Here is a 19,255-nt window from a genome sequence, read left to right as displayed (position 1 = left end):
ATAAAAAGCACCATATGAATGTGGCCAATGCCAGTGCCGCCTTGACTTGCTTCTGTGCCGGTGGCACGTAAAAAGCACTGTATAATTGCGGTCGATGCCAGCCCCCTCTGGCACCTGTGCCAGTGGCATGTACAAAAAGCACTCTCTATACTATTGGAGTGGTGGACATTAGGAAGGGCATCCGGCTGTAGAAACACTGGCAGATCAGACTGGAGCCTGGTGCAGCCTCCTGGCTTCCCAGACCCCAGTCGCACCATCCAACCCATGCTAGCATGGAAAACGGACATTAAATGATGCTGATGAATAATAATAATAATAACATCAACAAAAAATACCTTAGGAATGAGAACTCAAGGTTGGGTTCGAAATTTTACCAGGACACCTGATGAAGGCTTGAATTAAAATCTTCCACCAAACCTTAGTCACAATTCATGTTCCTAGCACTAGCTAAATGATAACTAAGTTATTTTTACTAAATTCTTTGTAGTATTTCAAATTAATTGAAAGAAACACAGAGCATCTCAACAGAAATATGGTAACAAAAGGGTTAATAAATGATTAATTTAACCCTTTTGATGCCAACCCGGCTGAAACTGCCTCTGGCTCTGTAGTACAAATGTCTTGTTTTCATAAGTTTTTAATTAAAATCTTCCACCAAACCTTAGTCACAATTTATGTTCCTAACATTAGCTAAATGATCCGTAAGTTATTTTACTAAATTCTTTGTTATATATAAAGTAATTGAAAGAAACACAGAGCATCTCAAAATAAATACGTTAACGAAAGGGTTAATCAATTAGTAATATTTTAATGTTCACTTTCATTTAATTGATCATTAGTTTTGTTTTTGTTTGTGTTTTTTTTTTTAGTTGGCTAATAACTGTACATCAATGGCTGTCCATGAAAAATTTTTGATTTTGACTACACTAAGCCATACATGTCGGTTCTTGAACTTGAAAACAAATACTAAAGGTATGTATGGTTTAAGATAAAATGATAATTAAAATTTACCTCCTCATTGGCAGAAATATCATCATCATCATTATCATCATTATTTAATGTCTTTTTGTCTGTGTTGGCATAGGTTGGATGTTCAACATGAACTGACAAGCCAGGAGCCCATGCCAGGCTCCAGTGTCTTCTTTGACATGGTTTCTACAGCTGGATTTCCTTTCTAATGCCAACCACTTCAAAGTGCTTTTCATATAGCATCAGCAAGGCCCCCTCAACTGAGTGGGATATAATATTGAGGAATACAAAATTATGATAAATGGTCAGGAGCAGGTGTCTTGCTGAAGAGTCAAATATATGGCTTCTCTTTAGGGGAAGAGATGGAGAGAGAGAGAGAGGTGTGAAGTGAAAGTGCAAGATAAGTATGAGAGAGAGAATAGGGATTGGAAGATTTGACAGGAGCTTGTTTTTCCTCAGATGTGTATGTACAGGGTGACCCAAAAGTCACAAAGTGGTCTAAAATTTTAATATATTTGTTGTAATGACGTTTTTTTAATTTGTAGTATACAAAATGTGATTTTTCACATCTAACGCACATATATTTCCTATATACATATTGTAATATGGTGCTAAAGTACTGTAAATTTAAAATTAAACATAAATGAATTGCCAACACTTTTGTGACTTCTGAGCCACTCTGTATATGTATGTATGCATATCATTTTTATGCTTGCTTCCCATGCTGGCGTGGGTTGGGATAGACCATCACAGCAGTTCAAGTCATTTCTTGTTGGAAGCGGTTGTTCATACCTGTCATTTGGTTTGGCTTCTGCAACTAGATGCCTTTCCCATTGCCACTTTCTGCCTACTGATTGATGCTAATAACCAACAGTGGATTAAATTACTGTTTACTTCTGATGATCTGGCATTATAAGGCAATTATGGAATCATCCATATAACAATTACCACACAACATACAAATACACACCAGTGAAACATGTGTAAAGACTATGTAATTTATGATGTTATAATAAAAAATTTAACTGAATCTCCTATTTTCTGTTCTTGAATGTGTGCGTGCTGGTGCCTTGTAAAAAGCACCCTGTACACTCTGTGAAGTGGTCAGTGTTAGGAAGAGCACCCAGCCATAGAAACCAGACAATTGGAGCATGGTGCAGCTCACTGGCTTGCCAGTTCCTGTCAACCCATCCAACCTATGCCAGCTTGGAAAACAGACATTAAATGATGATGATACGAATACACATAAGTTTGCTCAATCTAAAGACTGACCATTGGCTAAACAATAGCAAAGAACTCTTCTGTGTAGTAGTGTTGTCCATAGTTTATCATCAATATGGGTAGACATACAGTAACTTATGATGATGGTGTTTCTAGTAATGGAATGAAAATTAAAGTCAGAACACTAATTTCATATCTTTTATGCTATTTTACAGATATTGCCACACTTCATGAAAACAGTGGACACCCTTTTGATGAGATTATACGTCGAGTGGAGCGAGGTTCATGTATTGTTACAGTCGTACATAACAGTACAAAGCTTGTATTACAAATGCCACGAGGCAACCTTGAAACTGTCCATCCCCGAGCTTTGCTACTTTCTTCCATTCAACAGAAACTAAATAAGTATGAATATCTTTATGCAGTACATTGAAATATGTTCTAAAGTATTGCCTTTCTATATTCTTTTATGTATTTTTTATAAGAATCCTTTTGTTGCCAGATTTTCATTTAAATACACTGTTTTTGATTCAGTTAATTTTTTAAATAAGGAAGAATTTTGTAAAATAACCTTGTTGTTATTAAGCTGATATTCTGAGCATAAATTAACATGAAATTTTGATGGAACAGTTTTAGATCACTTTAATCCTTTTGTTACCATATTTTTGTCAAATTATACCCTGTGCCGATGGCATGTAAAAAGCACCATCCGAACGGGGCTGATGCTAGTTCCTCTTGACTGGCTCCTGTACCTGTGGCACATAAAAACCAGTATCTGAACGTGATCAATACCAGGGCTGTCTGACTGGCTCCCATGCCGGTGGCATGTAAAATGCACCATCTGAATGTAGTTAATGCTGGTGCCCCCTGACTGGCTCCCATGCAAGTGGCACATAAAAAGCACTATCTGAATGTGATTGATGCCAGGTCTGCCTGACTGGCTCCTATGCTGGTGGCACGTAAAAAGCACCCACTACACTCTCTGAGTGGTTGGCGTTAGGAAGGGCATCCAGCTGTAGAAACACTGCCAGATCAGATTGGAGACTGGTGCAGCCGCTGGCTTTCCAGGCCTCAGTCAAAGCATTCAACCCATGCCAGCATGGAAAACGGACGTTAAATGATGATGATCATCATCATTGTCATTTAATGTCTGTTTTCCATGATGACATGGATTGGATGGTTTGACCAGAGCTGGCAAGCCAGAGAACTGCACCAGGCTCCAGTTGCTTTGGCATGGTCTCTAGAGCTGAATGCCCTTCCCAATGCCACCTACTTAACGAAGTGTATGGGATACTTTTTACTTGGCATCAGCACAGGTGCTTTTTGTGTGGCATTGTCACAGGTACTTTTTACGTGGCACCAACGGTGTTGCCAAGTAACTTGCAAGACAAAGACCTCTCAGCTGAGAGTAGTGGATGGGGGGTGGTGTGTATCTGAATGAAGTGATTGTGTGTCAGGTGAGAGATTAGAGCAAGTAGTTTTCACTAAATATAAAAACAGTTCATCTATTACAGATTAATTGAATGACTAGACTGAATAATTAATACAAACTGCGAAAAGTCCATTGCTTAACCCTTTTGATACCAACCTGGCTGAAACCGGCTCTGGCTCTGTAGTACAAATGTCCTGTTTTTATAAGTTTTGAATTAAAGTCTTCCACCAAACCATAGTCATAATTTATGTTCCTAACACTAGCTTAATGATAACGAAGTTATTTTACTAAATTCTTTGTTATATTTAAAATAATTGAAAGAAACACAGAGCATCTCAACAGAAATATGGTAACAAAAGGGTTAAGTGCTTATTAGATTGAATTATTGTGAATTTAAGAATGAATCATAATTAATGCTTAGTGTAATTATAGTGTTATATTTCTTTGTAGCCTCAAGTTTCATGATGCATTGGCTCTTATGAGAAAACACAGAATAAATATGAATTTAGCTTATGATCATAATCCATCGTTGTTTTTAACCAATATTGAAAGTTTTGTCAAACAAGTATCAGAAGACAATCTTCTCACATTGTTCTTGTCAGAGCTTGGGTCTGTATATTTTATTTCATATTGTCATTTTTCAATTAATTTTTTAATAAACATCACATTGTGACAACTTAGTCAACAGTAAATAAACATGCTATAGATAAAATATAACAAGTAAATTACAGCTGTATTGTTGTTGTTAATATATTTTACATCTAAATCATATGCTCCATGTGTTCTGATAGCTAAAACCCTAAAGGGTTGAATTGACCTGAAGCCAATTACCATTTCATCTTCTGTACATACCAAAACAAACTGAATGAAAACCAGATCAAATGTCTTCACACAGCCATATTACTTTCTTCTCATCCAGACACATTCTTTCTCTTGTAACAATTGAGATTATTTTTTAATAATGTTAATTAGTGATGTGTCTTTATTATTTTTAGAATGGAAGATTCTACACAAACAATGTATGCCAGTTCTTATTCTGATCGAGCCACTTTAAATAAATCTGAAGGTGAAGAGAACTCATCCAAAGTGAACATAGTCTGTGATGCTATCATTGAAATTTTAGACAAGAAAGAAAAGGAAAGGTATTTGATGTTTTCCTTCTAAGTTTCTTTTGCAATTTTACATTGACTCTTTCGTTTTTGCATGGATTAAACATCATCTTCATCATCGTCATTGAACATCTGCTTTCCATGCTGGCATGGCTGAGACAACAACTATGAAAATTTGTATATTGTTATAAAATCATCATCATCATCATTGTTTAACATCTGCTTTCCATGCTGGTATGGGTTGGTTGGTTTGACTGAGGACTGGCAAGCCAGGAGGTTGCACAAGGCTCCAGTTTGATCTGGCAAGGTTTCTGCAGCTGGATGCCCTTCCTCATCATCATCATCCAGTATTTTAAATCCGGGTTTTGTCCCCATTAACAGGGGTAGCTGGATCTACCCTCAGTGTCATAGCAACTGCCCTCACACCATCTTGCCCGGTTTTGGGCGTCCTTCTTTTTCAAACCAACCCTCCCAATCTCTTCCTCCACCTGTCCCCTCTACCTTTTCCTCAGTCTACCTTGCTTTTGCACTCCATTTACCTCAAATACAATCACCCTCCTCAGAACAGGCTCTTCACCCCTCCTCAACACATGCCCATACCACCTCACTCTATTCGCCCTTGCCAACCATTCCACCAATTCCTCCAGCCCCAGTCCTCAGTCCTCCTCTTATCAAACAGCTTCACCCCATACATTTCTCTCATCATTGCTCTCTCAGTTCGTCTCAAAATTACCATCTCTCTCTCTCTCTCTCTCTCTCTCTCTCTCTCTCCCTCAGACACCATGTCTCACTCTCATACAGCATTGCAGCTCTCACACAACTCTTATAGACCCTTCCTTTCATCTTTAATGAGAACCTTTTCCCATATAAGAATGCTGTCACAGCTGCTTCACATTCACCACATCAAGTTTATCTTGAGAAACCCCTGATTTCTTTTTGAGAATTGCCCCTTAGGAAATAAAGGAAGTAACACCACAATCATCATCATCATCATCATCATATGCCTGTTTTTGTTTTCTCTTTGCTTGCGTAGGCTGAACATATATCTACATCCTCCCTATTGCAATGTATACCAGATTTTTTCTTCACCATCTAGCATTCTGGGCTCCTGACATTTTTCTTCTACTATTTTCTTCTCTTCTAATTATTCTATTTCCTTGAAAAAAATTCTCCCAGGCGTTACCCATTACAATTCGTCTTGGCCTAATGGCCCTTAATGTTTGTCTTTGTTGATTGTTTACTTTGTACGTCCACTCTCTCGTTGTTTGTTTATTCGAAGCTCTAACTCTCCGTGAATTTTATATTTTTACCCAAGATGCCAGTTTGCAGGTTTAAATCTGGGACCATATGGTTGTTAGGTGAATTTAACCCTATGTCTTATTCCTATGCCATTAAGCATCAGTCTCTTTTTTGCTGTGGGAGGTTTTTTTTCCAAAATTTTAAATGATAATTTTGGGTGGGGTTCTTTTCTTTTTTTATATCATCATCATCATCATCATTTAATGTCTGTTTCCCATGCTGGCATGGGTTGGACAGTTTAACCAAGGCTGGTAAGCTCGGGCTGTACCAGATTCCAGTCTGATTTGGCATGCTTTCTACAGCTGGATGCCCTTCTTAACGCCAACCACTCCAAGAGTGCAATAGGTGCTTTTCACTTTTAGAGTGGTTGGTATTAGGGAGGGCATCTGGCCGGAGATATATATAATATATAATATTTGTGACTTATCCTTTTCTGTTCTTCAGGCTTGTATTACCAATTCTCACTGCTCATATCAAGAAAAACCCTCCTGAAATTGAAAAGGCCTTAACAGTCATTTATAAAATTAAAGGTAATTACAGCTAATCACAATTCTGATTTTCTTCTGTCCTTTTTTTATTTTAATTGTACTTTCATTATTATCTTTTACTTGTTTCAGTCATTAGACTGTGGCCATGCTGGGGCACCACCTTGGAGAATTTTTTAGTTGAATGAATTGACCCCTGTACATATTTTCTTTTATTATTTTAAGCCCGGTATTTATTCTGTCTGTCTCTTTTGCTGAACTGCTACGTTATGGGGACATAAGCACCCAATACTGCTTGTCAAGCAGTGGTGAGGAGACACACATACACACACATATTTGTGAATTAAGGCTATCATTGGTTTCATGTTAAGAAAAATAGAAAAGCATCTTAATATCTTGACAATTTTTCAAGCCTATCACATGGAAGAATGGTGCTCATCTCCATTCCTTCATGTGATAGACTTGAAAAATTGTTAAGATTATTTTCTTCTTTTTCTTAACATGAAACCAATGGTAGCCTTAATTCACAAACAAATAACTTCCATCCACCAATGCAGTGTTGAGCATTCATTTGACATTTCCATATATATATATATATATCACAAGATTCTTTCAGTTTCTGTCTACCAAATCCACTCACAAGGCTTTGGTCAGCCCAAGACTATAGTAGAACATACTTGCTCAAGGTTCTGCACAATGAGACTGGACTCTGAACCATTCTCATTCTTTCTAGATTAACTTAAATTTGTCTTGGTGAATGCATACCTGTATCATTATGAATTTCTCTTCCCAACCATATGGTTTCAGATTTGCTCTCAAAGCATGGCACCTTGGGCAAGAATCTTCTGCTAAAATCCTGGGCTGATCAAAACCTAATCATCATCATTTAATCTCCATTGTCCATGCTGGCATGGATTGGATGGTTTGACTGGGCTGGTACGCTGGAAGGCTGCACCAGACTCCAGTCTGATTTGGCATGGTTTTCTTCATCTGGATGCCTTTCCTAACGCCAACCACTCTGAGAGTGTAATGGCACCAGCACAGGTGCCATTGGCATGACACCGGTATCTGCCATGACTGTGATTTTGCTCTGCTTGATGGGTCTTCTTCTCAAGCACAACATAAAGCCAAAGGTCTCGGTTATTGCCTCCCTGAGGCCCAACACTCGAAAAGAACTCAGCCACTTTGCCTCCGTGAGGCCCAGTGCTCTTTATGTGCCAGTTACATGACACCAGCATCAGCCATGACTATGATTTCACTTGGCTTGACGAAACTTCTCGAGCACAGCATATCACCAAAGGTCTTGGTCACTAGTCATTGCCTCTGTGAGGCTCAAAGTTCAAAGATCACAGAGACAATGACTAGTGACCAAGACCTTTTGCAATGTGCTGTGCTTGAGAAGACCTGTCAAGCCAAATGAAATCTTAGTCATGGTTGATGCTGATGTCACATAACTGGCATATAAAGAGCACCTTTCGAACATTGGGCCTCAAAGAGTGTATTTAATAGACAGAAAGTGAAAGAAGCTTGCTGTGTGTACATCAGTATTGTCATCATCCTCATCATCACTATTTTAACATTGACTTTTCCTTGCTTGCATGAGTTAGATGGAATGTGTTGAGGCAGATTTTCTATGGTTGGATGCCTTCCTCTCCCGTTTCCAAGCAAGGTAATGTTTTCCCATTGGTTGACATGTTTTCATGGGAGATTGAAAGTAACCAACACTGCTTGTATGATGGGGACACTCATTTACGACTATCACTCAGTGTTCAAGTCAATGAGACATACATGCATCCTTCTTATATGGATCTGGTGGACAGAAACTTCAAGAGCCCCTTTGTGCGTGTATGTGTTTATATTTGCACATCATTGTTACCATAATTTCCAGTGGTTACTATAATTTCCCATCAACATGTTGTCTGCTGCCTTTTCACCTTTCAAGACATCTAGAATAAGATATCCCCTACTTGAAAAAAACAGGTAAAGGTTAGTGATAGGAAGAACATCATCGTCATCATTTAGTGTCCATTGTCCATACTGACACGAGTTGAACAGTTTGGCAGGATCTGGTGAACTGCAGAGCTGCACCAAATTCCAGTGTTAGCTTTGGCATTATTTCTATGGCTGGATGTCCTTCCTAATGCCAACCACTTTACATTATGCACTTGGTGATTTTTTTTTCCGTTGCACCAGCACTAGTGAGGTTGCCAAGTAACTCACAAGACAGTAAAAGAACAGGAGAGAAAATGCTTTGGCTATTGAGTATAGTGAGGTGGTGGCTTTATGTCAACTGTTAAAAGGCTAAACTATGACAAACAAGCACGGGTGTCTTGCTACAGAGGGGATACATGGCTACCATACCTACAGGAATGGGTGGAAGTAGTTGTGAAAAAAATGAAGATGGTAGTAATGGAATGCCATACCAAACTCCGAATCTACAGGAACAGCTCAGCAATATTGTCTACCTCTTGCTAGCATGGAAAAACAGACATAAAAATGAATGGATTTAATGTTCACTTTTGCTGGACACAAGGTTTATTAATTCACCTTTTTATTTTATTTTTTTCCAGCCAATCCTGACAGTACAACATCATTAGAAGAAACACTACGCCATATTCTTTGTATGGTTGACATCAACGAATTGTATAACGTAGCACTGGGGATGTATGACTTTGATATTGTTCTCATGGTGGCTGAGAAGTCACAGAAGGTGAGTGACTAGTCTTTCACTTTTATGCTGTCGAGATAAAAAAATTGAATGGATAGTGTACTGTAGTTGATGTTTACCTCCAGGTGTGCCCTGAACAGACAGACTTATAATCAAATGTATTCCAACCATGACAATCCCATATAGCCTATACTGCCAGATTTTTTAAGTATCTCTGCAGTGATTCCTGATGGGCGGGTCTTTCCCAGTTTTCATACCCTTAATTGCTTTATCTACCAAAGTACTGTCAATTTAGATAGCTGGTTCCTTTGTTGGGTCAACATTTAGCAGACACTCTTCCTCCCATTCATTCTCTTCATTTAACAACCTTCCATAAGGGCATCTCCAAGTCTCTCTCTTTGCAGCCTCATTAAATGCAAGTGAGCCATCATCCATGTAGACACATTTCTCTCCTATGACATCTCAATTCTCTCTCACACACTGTCTTGCAACATGAAACACTTCAAGTCTTTGGTTCCCACGACACAGAACATTGGTAAATTTTTTTCTTATTTGCTTCCCTTCTGGCTAAGTAAACCTGTCTCCTAGCTTCCTTTCTGATGATCTGATACCCTGCTACCACAGTCCTTCCATGCCTGTTTCATTTCCCTAATGGCCCTGTCAGCTACATTGTTCCACCACTACATTACCTTATGTCAAGAGGGGACTTTGCACCATCCACAGATCTGGTCAGTAGCCCTCTACAGGTTGTCCTGTAAGAAACTCCAGTTGTCTTCCTCATTATGTGATGCTATAATTCTCCTCCATTTTGTGAAAAGCTTCGAGTAATATGTCTCTAAATCTCTGTCCATTCACAGGATCCTTAAGCTTCCAGACCCTTCTTTTCCATGCTGGTCATCTTCTGGGCATCCCTGATCCTGAAGTCACTAACTACCAGGTATTGAAAGGCTAAATTATGATAGTGGGACAAACACTCCTTCCATCCACCCTTCAACCCTACCCAACTTTTGTAGATATTGCCTACCCCCTCTCTCATTTCCCCTATTTCTCCCCGCCCCTATACACTCTTGCAAACCCCACCCAACACGTGCTCCGAGCTTCTCTGTCCCCACTCACTACTTCTCACCTTGTACCTTGAAGTGCCACCTGGACACCTCATAACTATCTCTTTGGAGACACTACTGGTTCATTCTATCTCTCTCTACCTTAAATGTGAGGAGTCACATAGCTCCTCTATAACAACCTCCTCTAACCCAACCCCTCCCCTCATACCTTAACTACCACCTAACATAAAGATGCCCTCCCCATTTTCACTTGCATGTTGCATGACACAAAAAAGAGCACCAAGTACACACATGAAAGTGGTTGACATTAGGAAGGGCATCCTATTGTAGAAAACATGCCAAAGCAGATATTGGAACATGCTGCAATCTTTGGACTCATCAGTTCCTTGTCAAACCATCCAACCCATACATGTATGGAAGATGGATGTTAAATGATGATGATGAAGCACAACTGTCTTGCTATGGAGGAGATTCATGGCTATCTCACATTATGTAAGCAAAGATGAGAGTAACTGGAAAGAAGAGAAAGATTGTAAGAACTACATTATCTTCTGTTTCCTTTTCTTTTTGAAGACAGTGGATATGATTTGACATAATTTGGTTGTTTCTTGCAAATCAAGGTCATAAAGAAGTTCTTACTCTGACTTGTAGATTACACTAGCAAAGAGAAGGTTCTTTACTTATATCTGTTCAAGTTTATAGATGTTGCCCATTCTTTTGTCTTGTTGGATTGTACCTTTCTTTTCCTTTCTATCTATTTATCTTTTAATCTTCATATTCCATGCCTACAGGCATTAGCAATCCATGCCAAAGTCTGAAGACTCCAAGTTTTTTTCCTGGCACCTATAGTTCCACGTGGCTTTCTGTTGGTTTAGTTATAGTTTACAATTCTAGTCTCCTTCTCTCCAAGCTTTATCCTTAAGCACAGGGCCTATTTCACAGGTAGGACATCAGGGGATATCCACACGTTGGATCTCTATCACACATATCTAGGGACCAACCCTCCTCTGGGTCTTGAATACCCAAACCATAGGACTATCTACTGCCATCTGTCCCATAACCAGGTCCCTTGACATGTACTACCATTCCAGACCAGAACAAATTTGGGAGTTGTAGTAACAAAGAGATGATTCCATACTCCACCAAACTCTTGAACTCCCAAACTGGGACCTCAACCAAAATACAATTTAAGGTCTTGCCAAGACAGTATGCAATTATATCAAAAGACAGCCTACAATAAAATTCATAATGAATAAAGATCAAATTTATAAGGGAAATTACTCATTTAAGTTGTTTATTATTTTTTTAAAACTTTCTTTGTTTTGTTTTCCAGGACCCCAAAGAATATCTTCCATTTCTGAATAACTTGCAGAGTATGGAAATGAATTACCAGAAATTTACAATTGATAAATATCTGAAAAGATTTCCTAAAGCTCTGGGACATATAGTAAATTGTGGTGAGTTGTCTTTGAGTGTTTATTATTGCTGCAAGTGAAGTGTAGAAATGATACCACACCAAACTAAATACCTGACAATTTGGCCTCTGGAAAAGTGCAGAAGGTGTCAACATGCTGCGAGATCATGATAATTATATCCCTGACAGGTGCAGGGTTCGAATACTTGCAGCAAAGCAAACTCCATTTGACATACTCATGAGCTACATGATGGTATTAAACAGAGCTGTATGATATGCCTTCCGCTACACTCTTTGTCTTATACACACTATAAAGTGGTTGGTATTAGGAAGGGCATCCAGCTGTAGAAAACACGACAAAGCAGACTCATTGGATCCTTGTTAAACTGTCCAGCCCTACCAGCATGGAATATGAATGTTAAATGGTGGTTGAGAATGCTAATGACCTCAACAACCTCTCTGCAATCACTTCCAAACAGTGCTCACTCCTGTGCAAATTACACAAATCTTCTTTCTTCTCTGATTTTCTGCACCTAAATATCTTCCACAGATAACCTAGGCATTTCATGGTCACAAGGAACTGTCTACATTTTGGTAGATTGGAACACTAGAAGAAGATAGTTGCAATGGATTTTTGTTGCTGCTTCACTCCAGGTCAATCCTGATCAAGCCCACCTAAAGCCAATTTCTCAATAACTTATTTATCTAACCCATGCAGGCACGGAAAAACAGATGTAAAAGTGAATGAATGCAATTCTTTTATTTGTTTCAGTCATTTGACTGCAGCCATGTTGGAGCACTGCCTTTTTAGTCGAACAAGTCGACCCCAGGACTTATTTTTTATAAGCCTAGTACTTATTCTATCGGTGACTTTTGCCGAACTGCTAAGTTACAGGGACATAAACACACCAATATCGGTTGTCAAGTGATGATGGGGGGGGGGACAAACACAGACACACAAACATATACACGTGCACACACACACACACATATATACGATGGGCTTCTTTCACTTTCCATCTACCAAATCCACTCACAAGGCTTTGGTCAGCCTGAGGCTATAGTAGAAGACACTTACCCAAGGTGCCACACAGTGGGACTGAACCCTGGAACCATGTGGTTGGTAAGCAAGCTACTTACCACACAGCCACTCCTGTGCCTATCTACACAATCATCATAATAATTTTACATTTCATCGTTGCCAGTGCCCCTGGACTGGCTTGTGCGGGTGGCACATAAAAGACACCATTTCGAGCGTGGCCGTTGCCAGTATCGCCTGACTGGCCTTCATGCAGGTGACACGTAAAAGCACTTACTACACTCTCTGAGTGGTTGGCGTTAGGAAGGGCATCCAGCTGTAGAAACTCTGCCAAATTTAGATTGGAGCCTGGTGTTGCCATCCGGTTTCACCAGTCCTCAGTCAAATCGTCCAACCCATGCTAGCATGGAAAGCGGACGTTAAACGATGATGATGATATCAATTCCAAGGGTTTTTTTTTTATTAGTCTTGTGCGGGCTTTTTAGTCCTGCAAGTTACAAGGTGACCTTATTAGTGCTGGTTCCACACAAAAGACACCCAACATACACTATGAAGTAAGTGTTGTTATTAAGGGTATCCAACCATGGAAGAAGCCATGCCAAAGTGAGTCACTAGAACCAGTCATAGTCCTCTACTTCACTTGATTCTGTGAAAACAGTGAGGTTTTGTTTGCTTCATTATATTGTTACATTGAACAAGAATTCAGTTTTCTTTTTCTTTCGTTTTGTTTTACATGTGTTTCTCATAAAAAAAAATTTTTTTTTTAGGTTCTGATCATTGGAATGAATGTCTGCAGTTTATTGAAGAACACAAGCTCTATAAAGAAGCCTTGAAGTTGTATAAATCCACAAGTACAGAGTATAAAGTAAGTCTTTGAATATATCATTAAGGTGTCTTCCATCCGACCAGTATGTACTTCAAGTTTATTTCATTCATTGTTATATAAATTAATCTAGGCACATAAGAGACCATTGAAATGTGATCTTTGTTTATTGGAAAAAATGAATATCTTGTTCCAGGATAAGAAGGCGCTTAACCAAAGACGCGAACTTTTAAACACATGAAGGCATGCGTCCAAATTTAAAATGTCTACATGTAATATTCCATATGGGTAAAATTTTGGACTATGATCGACTCCTTATAACCATTGTGCAATCTGACTATTGGATTGGTACTGAATTAGCGTTGTGAGAATTTTGTAAAGACCCCTACGTCATTTTAAGAAAACCTTCGTCTGTTATATACATAATTTTTCTTCTCCCTTGTTTTTACTTTTATTTTTATTTATTTTTTACTTTTTATTTTTTTCTATTCTATTTTTTAAAAAAAACGCTTTGTATTCTTTTATTCTTTTATGCATGTATTTTCGCCTGGTTTTAACCTTTATACAACCAGCGGTTTAAGAAGTTGGCTGCATATATACACTGAAATCTAATGGGTTTTTTTATGTAGATGTCTGTATAGTTAAAGCACTTACGTATTCATATACATGTACCTACGCTTGCATATGGGGCCTGGGTTCGCACTTGTGCATATGCTGTTATGATTTCGTGCGTATATTCTTTTTGTGTATACACGGTAAGGGCATATGCTTGTGTTTATTTATACATACATGCATCTATATTATTATGTGTGCGTATGTGCGATTAGGTTCACACTCACATATACTTGTATGTGTACATGCGCATGTACAAGGTTATGATCGTAACTATTTGCGTACATATCAGCATATGTATCTATATGCGTGATGCTATATACATTTTTGTATACGCATATATGCGCAATCTAAATTTTTATGCACGTTCACTATATGTTCTTGCTTATTTTCTCTCCCTATTTCTTCCTTCCTATCCCCAGCCTTTCTCTCTTCTCTTTTCTTCCTTTTTTTCCATTTCTTTCTTTCTTTCTTTATTCTCTTTCTTTCTCCTTTCCCTTTTTTATGACAACTACATTCCCCCCGCCACCCCCTTTCCCATATTTAACGTTATTATAGATACGTTACTCTTTACCCCTCCACTCCATAGATTAAGATACAATTGTCGTTACAAGTGCATAGGTTTTCCATGCGCAGGCTTATATGCGTGTGTACGTATATGTGTGTAGATTTGTACTTATGTATATATCTGTGCCTTGTAAATATAGACCTATATACGTAGATTGTCTGTGCGTATGCAGCTGTATATTTCGATGTATATATTTACATGTAGATATATATATATATATGTTGTGGATAGCCTTGTATACATACACGCTATTGTATTTTATTTTATTTTATTTTGAATGCAGCGTATGCTTTATTTTATTGATTTGATTTTAAAGCGTTAATTCGAATATAATTAATTATCTATATGTATTTGGAGCCCATTTTTCTATTTAAGGTTTTCTTCGATATTTTTTAATAGGGTGAATCTGTATTAAATTAATTTGGTCTGTGAATTACACATCATTGACCGTTAATTGAAACGACCAATCCATGGCCCTTATTTGAAACAACCACTCAGACGAATCCATGTGTTTTAAATTTTACATTACTTTCGATTGCATCGTTATCCTTCCTCCATTTCTAACAAAACTGTCCGATGAACGGGAACGTGAAACTCAGAGTAACGGTTTTTTTGTTATATTTCTGCTGCTTTTAAATAAAGTATATATATATATATATATATATATATATATATATATATATATATATATATTTGTTGTTGGCACTCCATCGCTTACGACGTCGAGGGTTCCAGTTGATCCGATCAACGGAACAGCCTGCTCGTGAAATTAACGTGTAAGTGACTGAGCACTCCACGGACACGTGTAACCCTTAACGTAGTTCTCGGGGATATTCAGCGTGACACAGTGTGTGACAAGGCTGACCCTTTGAATTACAGGCACAACAGAAACAGGAAGTAAGAGTGAGAGAAAGTTGTGGTGGAAGAGTACAGCAGGGTTTGCCACCATCCCCTGCTGGAGCCTCGTGGAGCTTTAGATGTTTTTGCTCAATAAACACTCACAACGCCCAGTCTGGGAATCGAAACCACGATCCTATGACCGCGAGTCCGCTGCCCTAACCACTGGGCCATTGCGCCTCACACACACACACACACACACATATATATATATATATATGCACACACACACCTCATCATCATCATTTAACGTCCGCTTTCCATGCTGGCATGGGTTGGATGGTTTGACTATACTAGAAGGTAGAAAGCACATGCCCACTTTTCTACACATAGGGAACAAACCCAGGAATCACATACTTGTGTCTTTCACTCTCTATGTAGCTTAGGCCATCGACACACCTTTTCTCTACTCTTCTTGACTCTGGTCTCTATCTCTCTCTTTCTCTCTCTCTCCCTCCCTCCCTCCCTCCCTCCCCCCCTATATATATATATATATATATATATATATATATATTTCTGCCTCTCTCCAGTTTGATCTCTGCTTGTTCTACTCTGCCTCATATCCCACTTTGTATGTTTCTCTAAGGAAAGGCCTTCCTCTCTCAGGTCTTGTTGGTTTGGACTTGGCATTGATGCTTCTATAACTTTATGGTTTTATAGTTAGGGTTGTTGGCCCTACACAAAGCCACTTCTCTTGGATCAGGTGGCCCATATTAGTCTGGTCCTTATCCTTTCATCTATCCAACATAGGAAACCACAACGAACACATTGCTGTCATAGCTCCCAGGGTCATTGTGTCACACAAATCACCACATAACCACACAACCACACCTGTTCCTCATATCTTTTATCTTTTACTTGTTTCAGTCATTAGACTGTAGCCATGCTGGGGCACTGCCTTGAAGAATTTTTAGTCATAGGAATCAGCCCTAGTACATAACTGTTTTTTTAAAACGTGGCACTTAATCAATTGGTTTCATTTACCAAAGTTAAGTTATGGGGACATAAAAACACGTGGATCATCATCATCGATTAACGTCTGTTTTCCATGCTGGCATGGGTTGGACGGTTTGACTGAGGCTCCAATCTCGTCTGGCAGAGTTTCTACAGCTGAATGCCCTTCCTAACGGAGTGGTTGGCATTAGGAAGGGCATCCAGCTGTAGAAACTCTGCCAGACCAAATTGAAGCCTGGTGCAGCCGCTGGCTCTCCAGACCTCAGTCAAACCATCCACATGATGTGCTTCTTTCAGTTTCCATCTACTAAATCCACTACTATAGCCTTAGGCTGAGCAAAAGCCCAAGACTATAGTAGAAGACACTTACCCAAGGTGCGATCCACTGAACCCAGAACCATGTGGTTGGTAAGCAAGCTACTTACCACACAGCCACTCCTGTGCCTAATGTATAAATTTTTTTCTCAAATATGTTTCCGTATGTTTTTCTCATGTTCTAGTTGATAGCAAGTAGTTATGGTGATGAGCTGCTGTTACAGAAGCACCATGAAGAAGCAGGAGTGATGTATATAAAAGCTAACAAATGGGAAAATGCTCTTCAGTGCTTCCAGAAAACTTTGAATATTCAACAGGCCATGTGTATGGCACACCAACTGAACTATTCCAAGAATCAGATCATTGAACTTTGCAACACAATGGCAGGTAATGTATGCTTCAACATTCATACACAGAAACTGATTTATGTATATACACACACAAAATGTTCCCTATACACACACACACACACACACACACACACACACACGTCTATTATTCATATCATCATCATCGTCATTAATTTAATGTTTGTTTTTCCATGCTTCCATGGGTCAGATGGAATTCATTCAGGCAGATTGTTTTTCAACCAGGAGCCCTCCCTGTCCCCAGCTCTCACTTGTTTCTAAGCAAAGTAATATTTCCCCTTGGCCGGACATGTTTTCATGGAAGATTGAACAAGGATACCACATGTATAATGGTGACACTTGCTTACAACTGTTATGTGATTCCAGGACAAGGAAACAATAACACATCCACACACATACAATGGGCATCTTTCAGAGTCCATCTCCCAAATTCATTTGTAAGGCTTTGGTCAACAATGTGTTATAGTAGAAAATTCTTGCCCAAAGTGCTATGCGGTGGGACCGAACTCAGAACCATGTAGTTGACACAGCTGCACCTGCACCAATGCCATGCCTGCATCTATCATCATCATCATCATCATCATCATCGTTTAACGTCTGCTTTCCATGCTAGTATGGGTTGGACAATTTGACTGAGGACTGGTGAAACCGGATGGCAACACCAGGCTCCAATCTAAATTTGGCAGAGTTTCTACAGCTGGATGCCCTTATCATTATATATATATTTATATACACAGTGATACCTCGCAGTATGAGTTTAATTTGTTCCATGACCGAGCTCGTCTTACAATTTACTTGTTTTGCAAATCAATTTTTCCCATTGAAATTAACTAAAATATAATTAATCCATTCCAGCCCTGAAAGAACCACTCAAAAATGATTTTTTATGGGATTTAAAACAGAAAAGGTGTAGCTGCAAGTAAAATGACAATTATAAAAAAGAGAATGCAAAATAAATATGTAAACTGGTTTTATTAACTGAATTACCTTAAAGATGGAACAATTTGTGTGCTCGTAGTGCGGGTTTCCACTCGTACTTCAATACAAAAATTTGCATGAGTCTAGACTCATGCAGCAAATTACTTATACAATGGGGCACTCGTACTGTGAATGGGTTGGACGGTTTGACAGGTGCTGGCCAGGTAGAAGACTGCATCAGACTTCTGTGTCTGTTTTGGCATGTTTTTTTTACAGCTGGATGCCCTTCCAAATGCCAACCACTTCACAGTGTGGACTGGATGCTTTTTATGTGGCACCAGCACTGGCAGAGTCACCAAGTAACTTGCAAGATTAGGAATTTGAAGAGGAGGTGATCTTATGTCAGAGGCGGAAACATTAGAGTGTGACAGAGGGGCAGAAACAGGTATCTTGCTGTAGAGGAGACACATGGTTACCTGGCCAAGAGAGAGGGAGAGAGTGGTAACAAGAAAGAGGACAGAAACAAGTGTGCTGCTGTGTATCGTTTTCTTCATTGACATTTAACTTCTTTATTTTCCAGTTTCCCTGAAATCTATGAACAGACATCAAGATGCTGCGGTCCTGTATGAACAATATGTGGAGGTATGAGCCTTGTGTTTCGATTGTACACTACTAAGCAAGGATCAAATCATCATTTAACATCCGTTTTCCAATCTGGCATGGGATGGACACTTGGACAGGAGCTGGCCAGGCAGGAGCCTGCACCATGCTTCTGTGTCCATTTTGACATGGTTTTTATGGCTGGATGCCCTTCCTTACACCAACCATCCTGCAAAGTGCCTTTTACATTATTTACATTCAACGAATATTTGTCCTCATCTTGTTTGTTAACACAACGTTTCGGCTGATATACCCTCCAGCCTTCTTCAGGTGTCTTGGGGAAATTTCGGACCTAGGTTCTCATTCCTAAAGTAGGCATTATCATCATCATCATCATCATTTAACGTCTGTTGTACATGTTGGCACCGGTTGGACAGTTTGACTGGGCTCGCACGCTGGAAAGCTGCACCAGACTCCAGTCTGATTTGGCATGGTTCTCT

General features: G+C 39.1%; 1 protein-coding gene across 1 annotated transcript in view; it reads left to right on the top strand.

Annotated features, from left to right (window-relative positions):
- Positions 1 to 19,255, top strand: part of LOC106875593 (putative elongator complex protein 1) — a 64,198-nt gene that overhangs the window by 30,771 nt on the left and 14,172 nt on the right. The window contains exons 18-27 of the mRNA XM_014923810.3: positions 870 to 972; positions 2,406 to 2,595; positions 4,073 to 4,231; positions 4,618 to 4,764; positions 6,475 to 6,560; positions 9,086 to 9,225; positions 11,581 to 11,704; positions 13,468 to 13,565; positions 17,055 to 17,256; positions 18,736 to 18,797. Coding sequence (XP_014779296.1) covers positions 870 to 972; positions 2,406 to 2,595; positions 4,073 to 4,231; positions 4,618 to 4,764; positions 6,475 to 6,560; positions 9,086 to 9,225; positions 11,581 to 11,704; positions 13,468 to 13,565; positions 17,055 to 17,256; positions 18,736 to 18,797 — 1,311 coding nt within the window. The remainder of the gene's footprint in view (positions 1 to 869; positions 973 to 2,405; positions 2,596 to 4,072; positions 4,232 to 4,617; positions 4,765 to 6,474; positions 6,561 to 9,085; positions 9,226 to 11,580; positions 11,705 to 13,467; positions 13,566 to 17,054; positions 17,257 to 18,735; positions 18,798 to 19,255) is intronic.

The sequence above is a fragment of the Octopus bimaculoides genome, chromosome 3 (genome assembly GCF_046866305.1).
Source record: "Octopus bimaculoides isolate indiv1 chromosome 3, ASM4686630v1, whole genome shotgun sequence".
Taxonomy (NCBI): Eukaryota; Metazoa; Mollusca; class Cephalopoda; order Octopoda; family Octopodidae; genus Octopus; species Octopus bimaculoides.
This window is presented reverse-complemented; position numbering and strand designations above follow the sequence as displayed.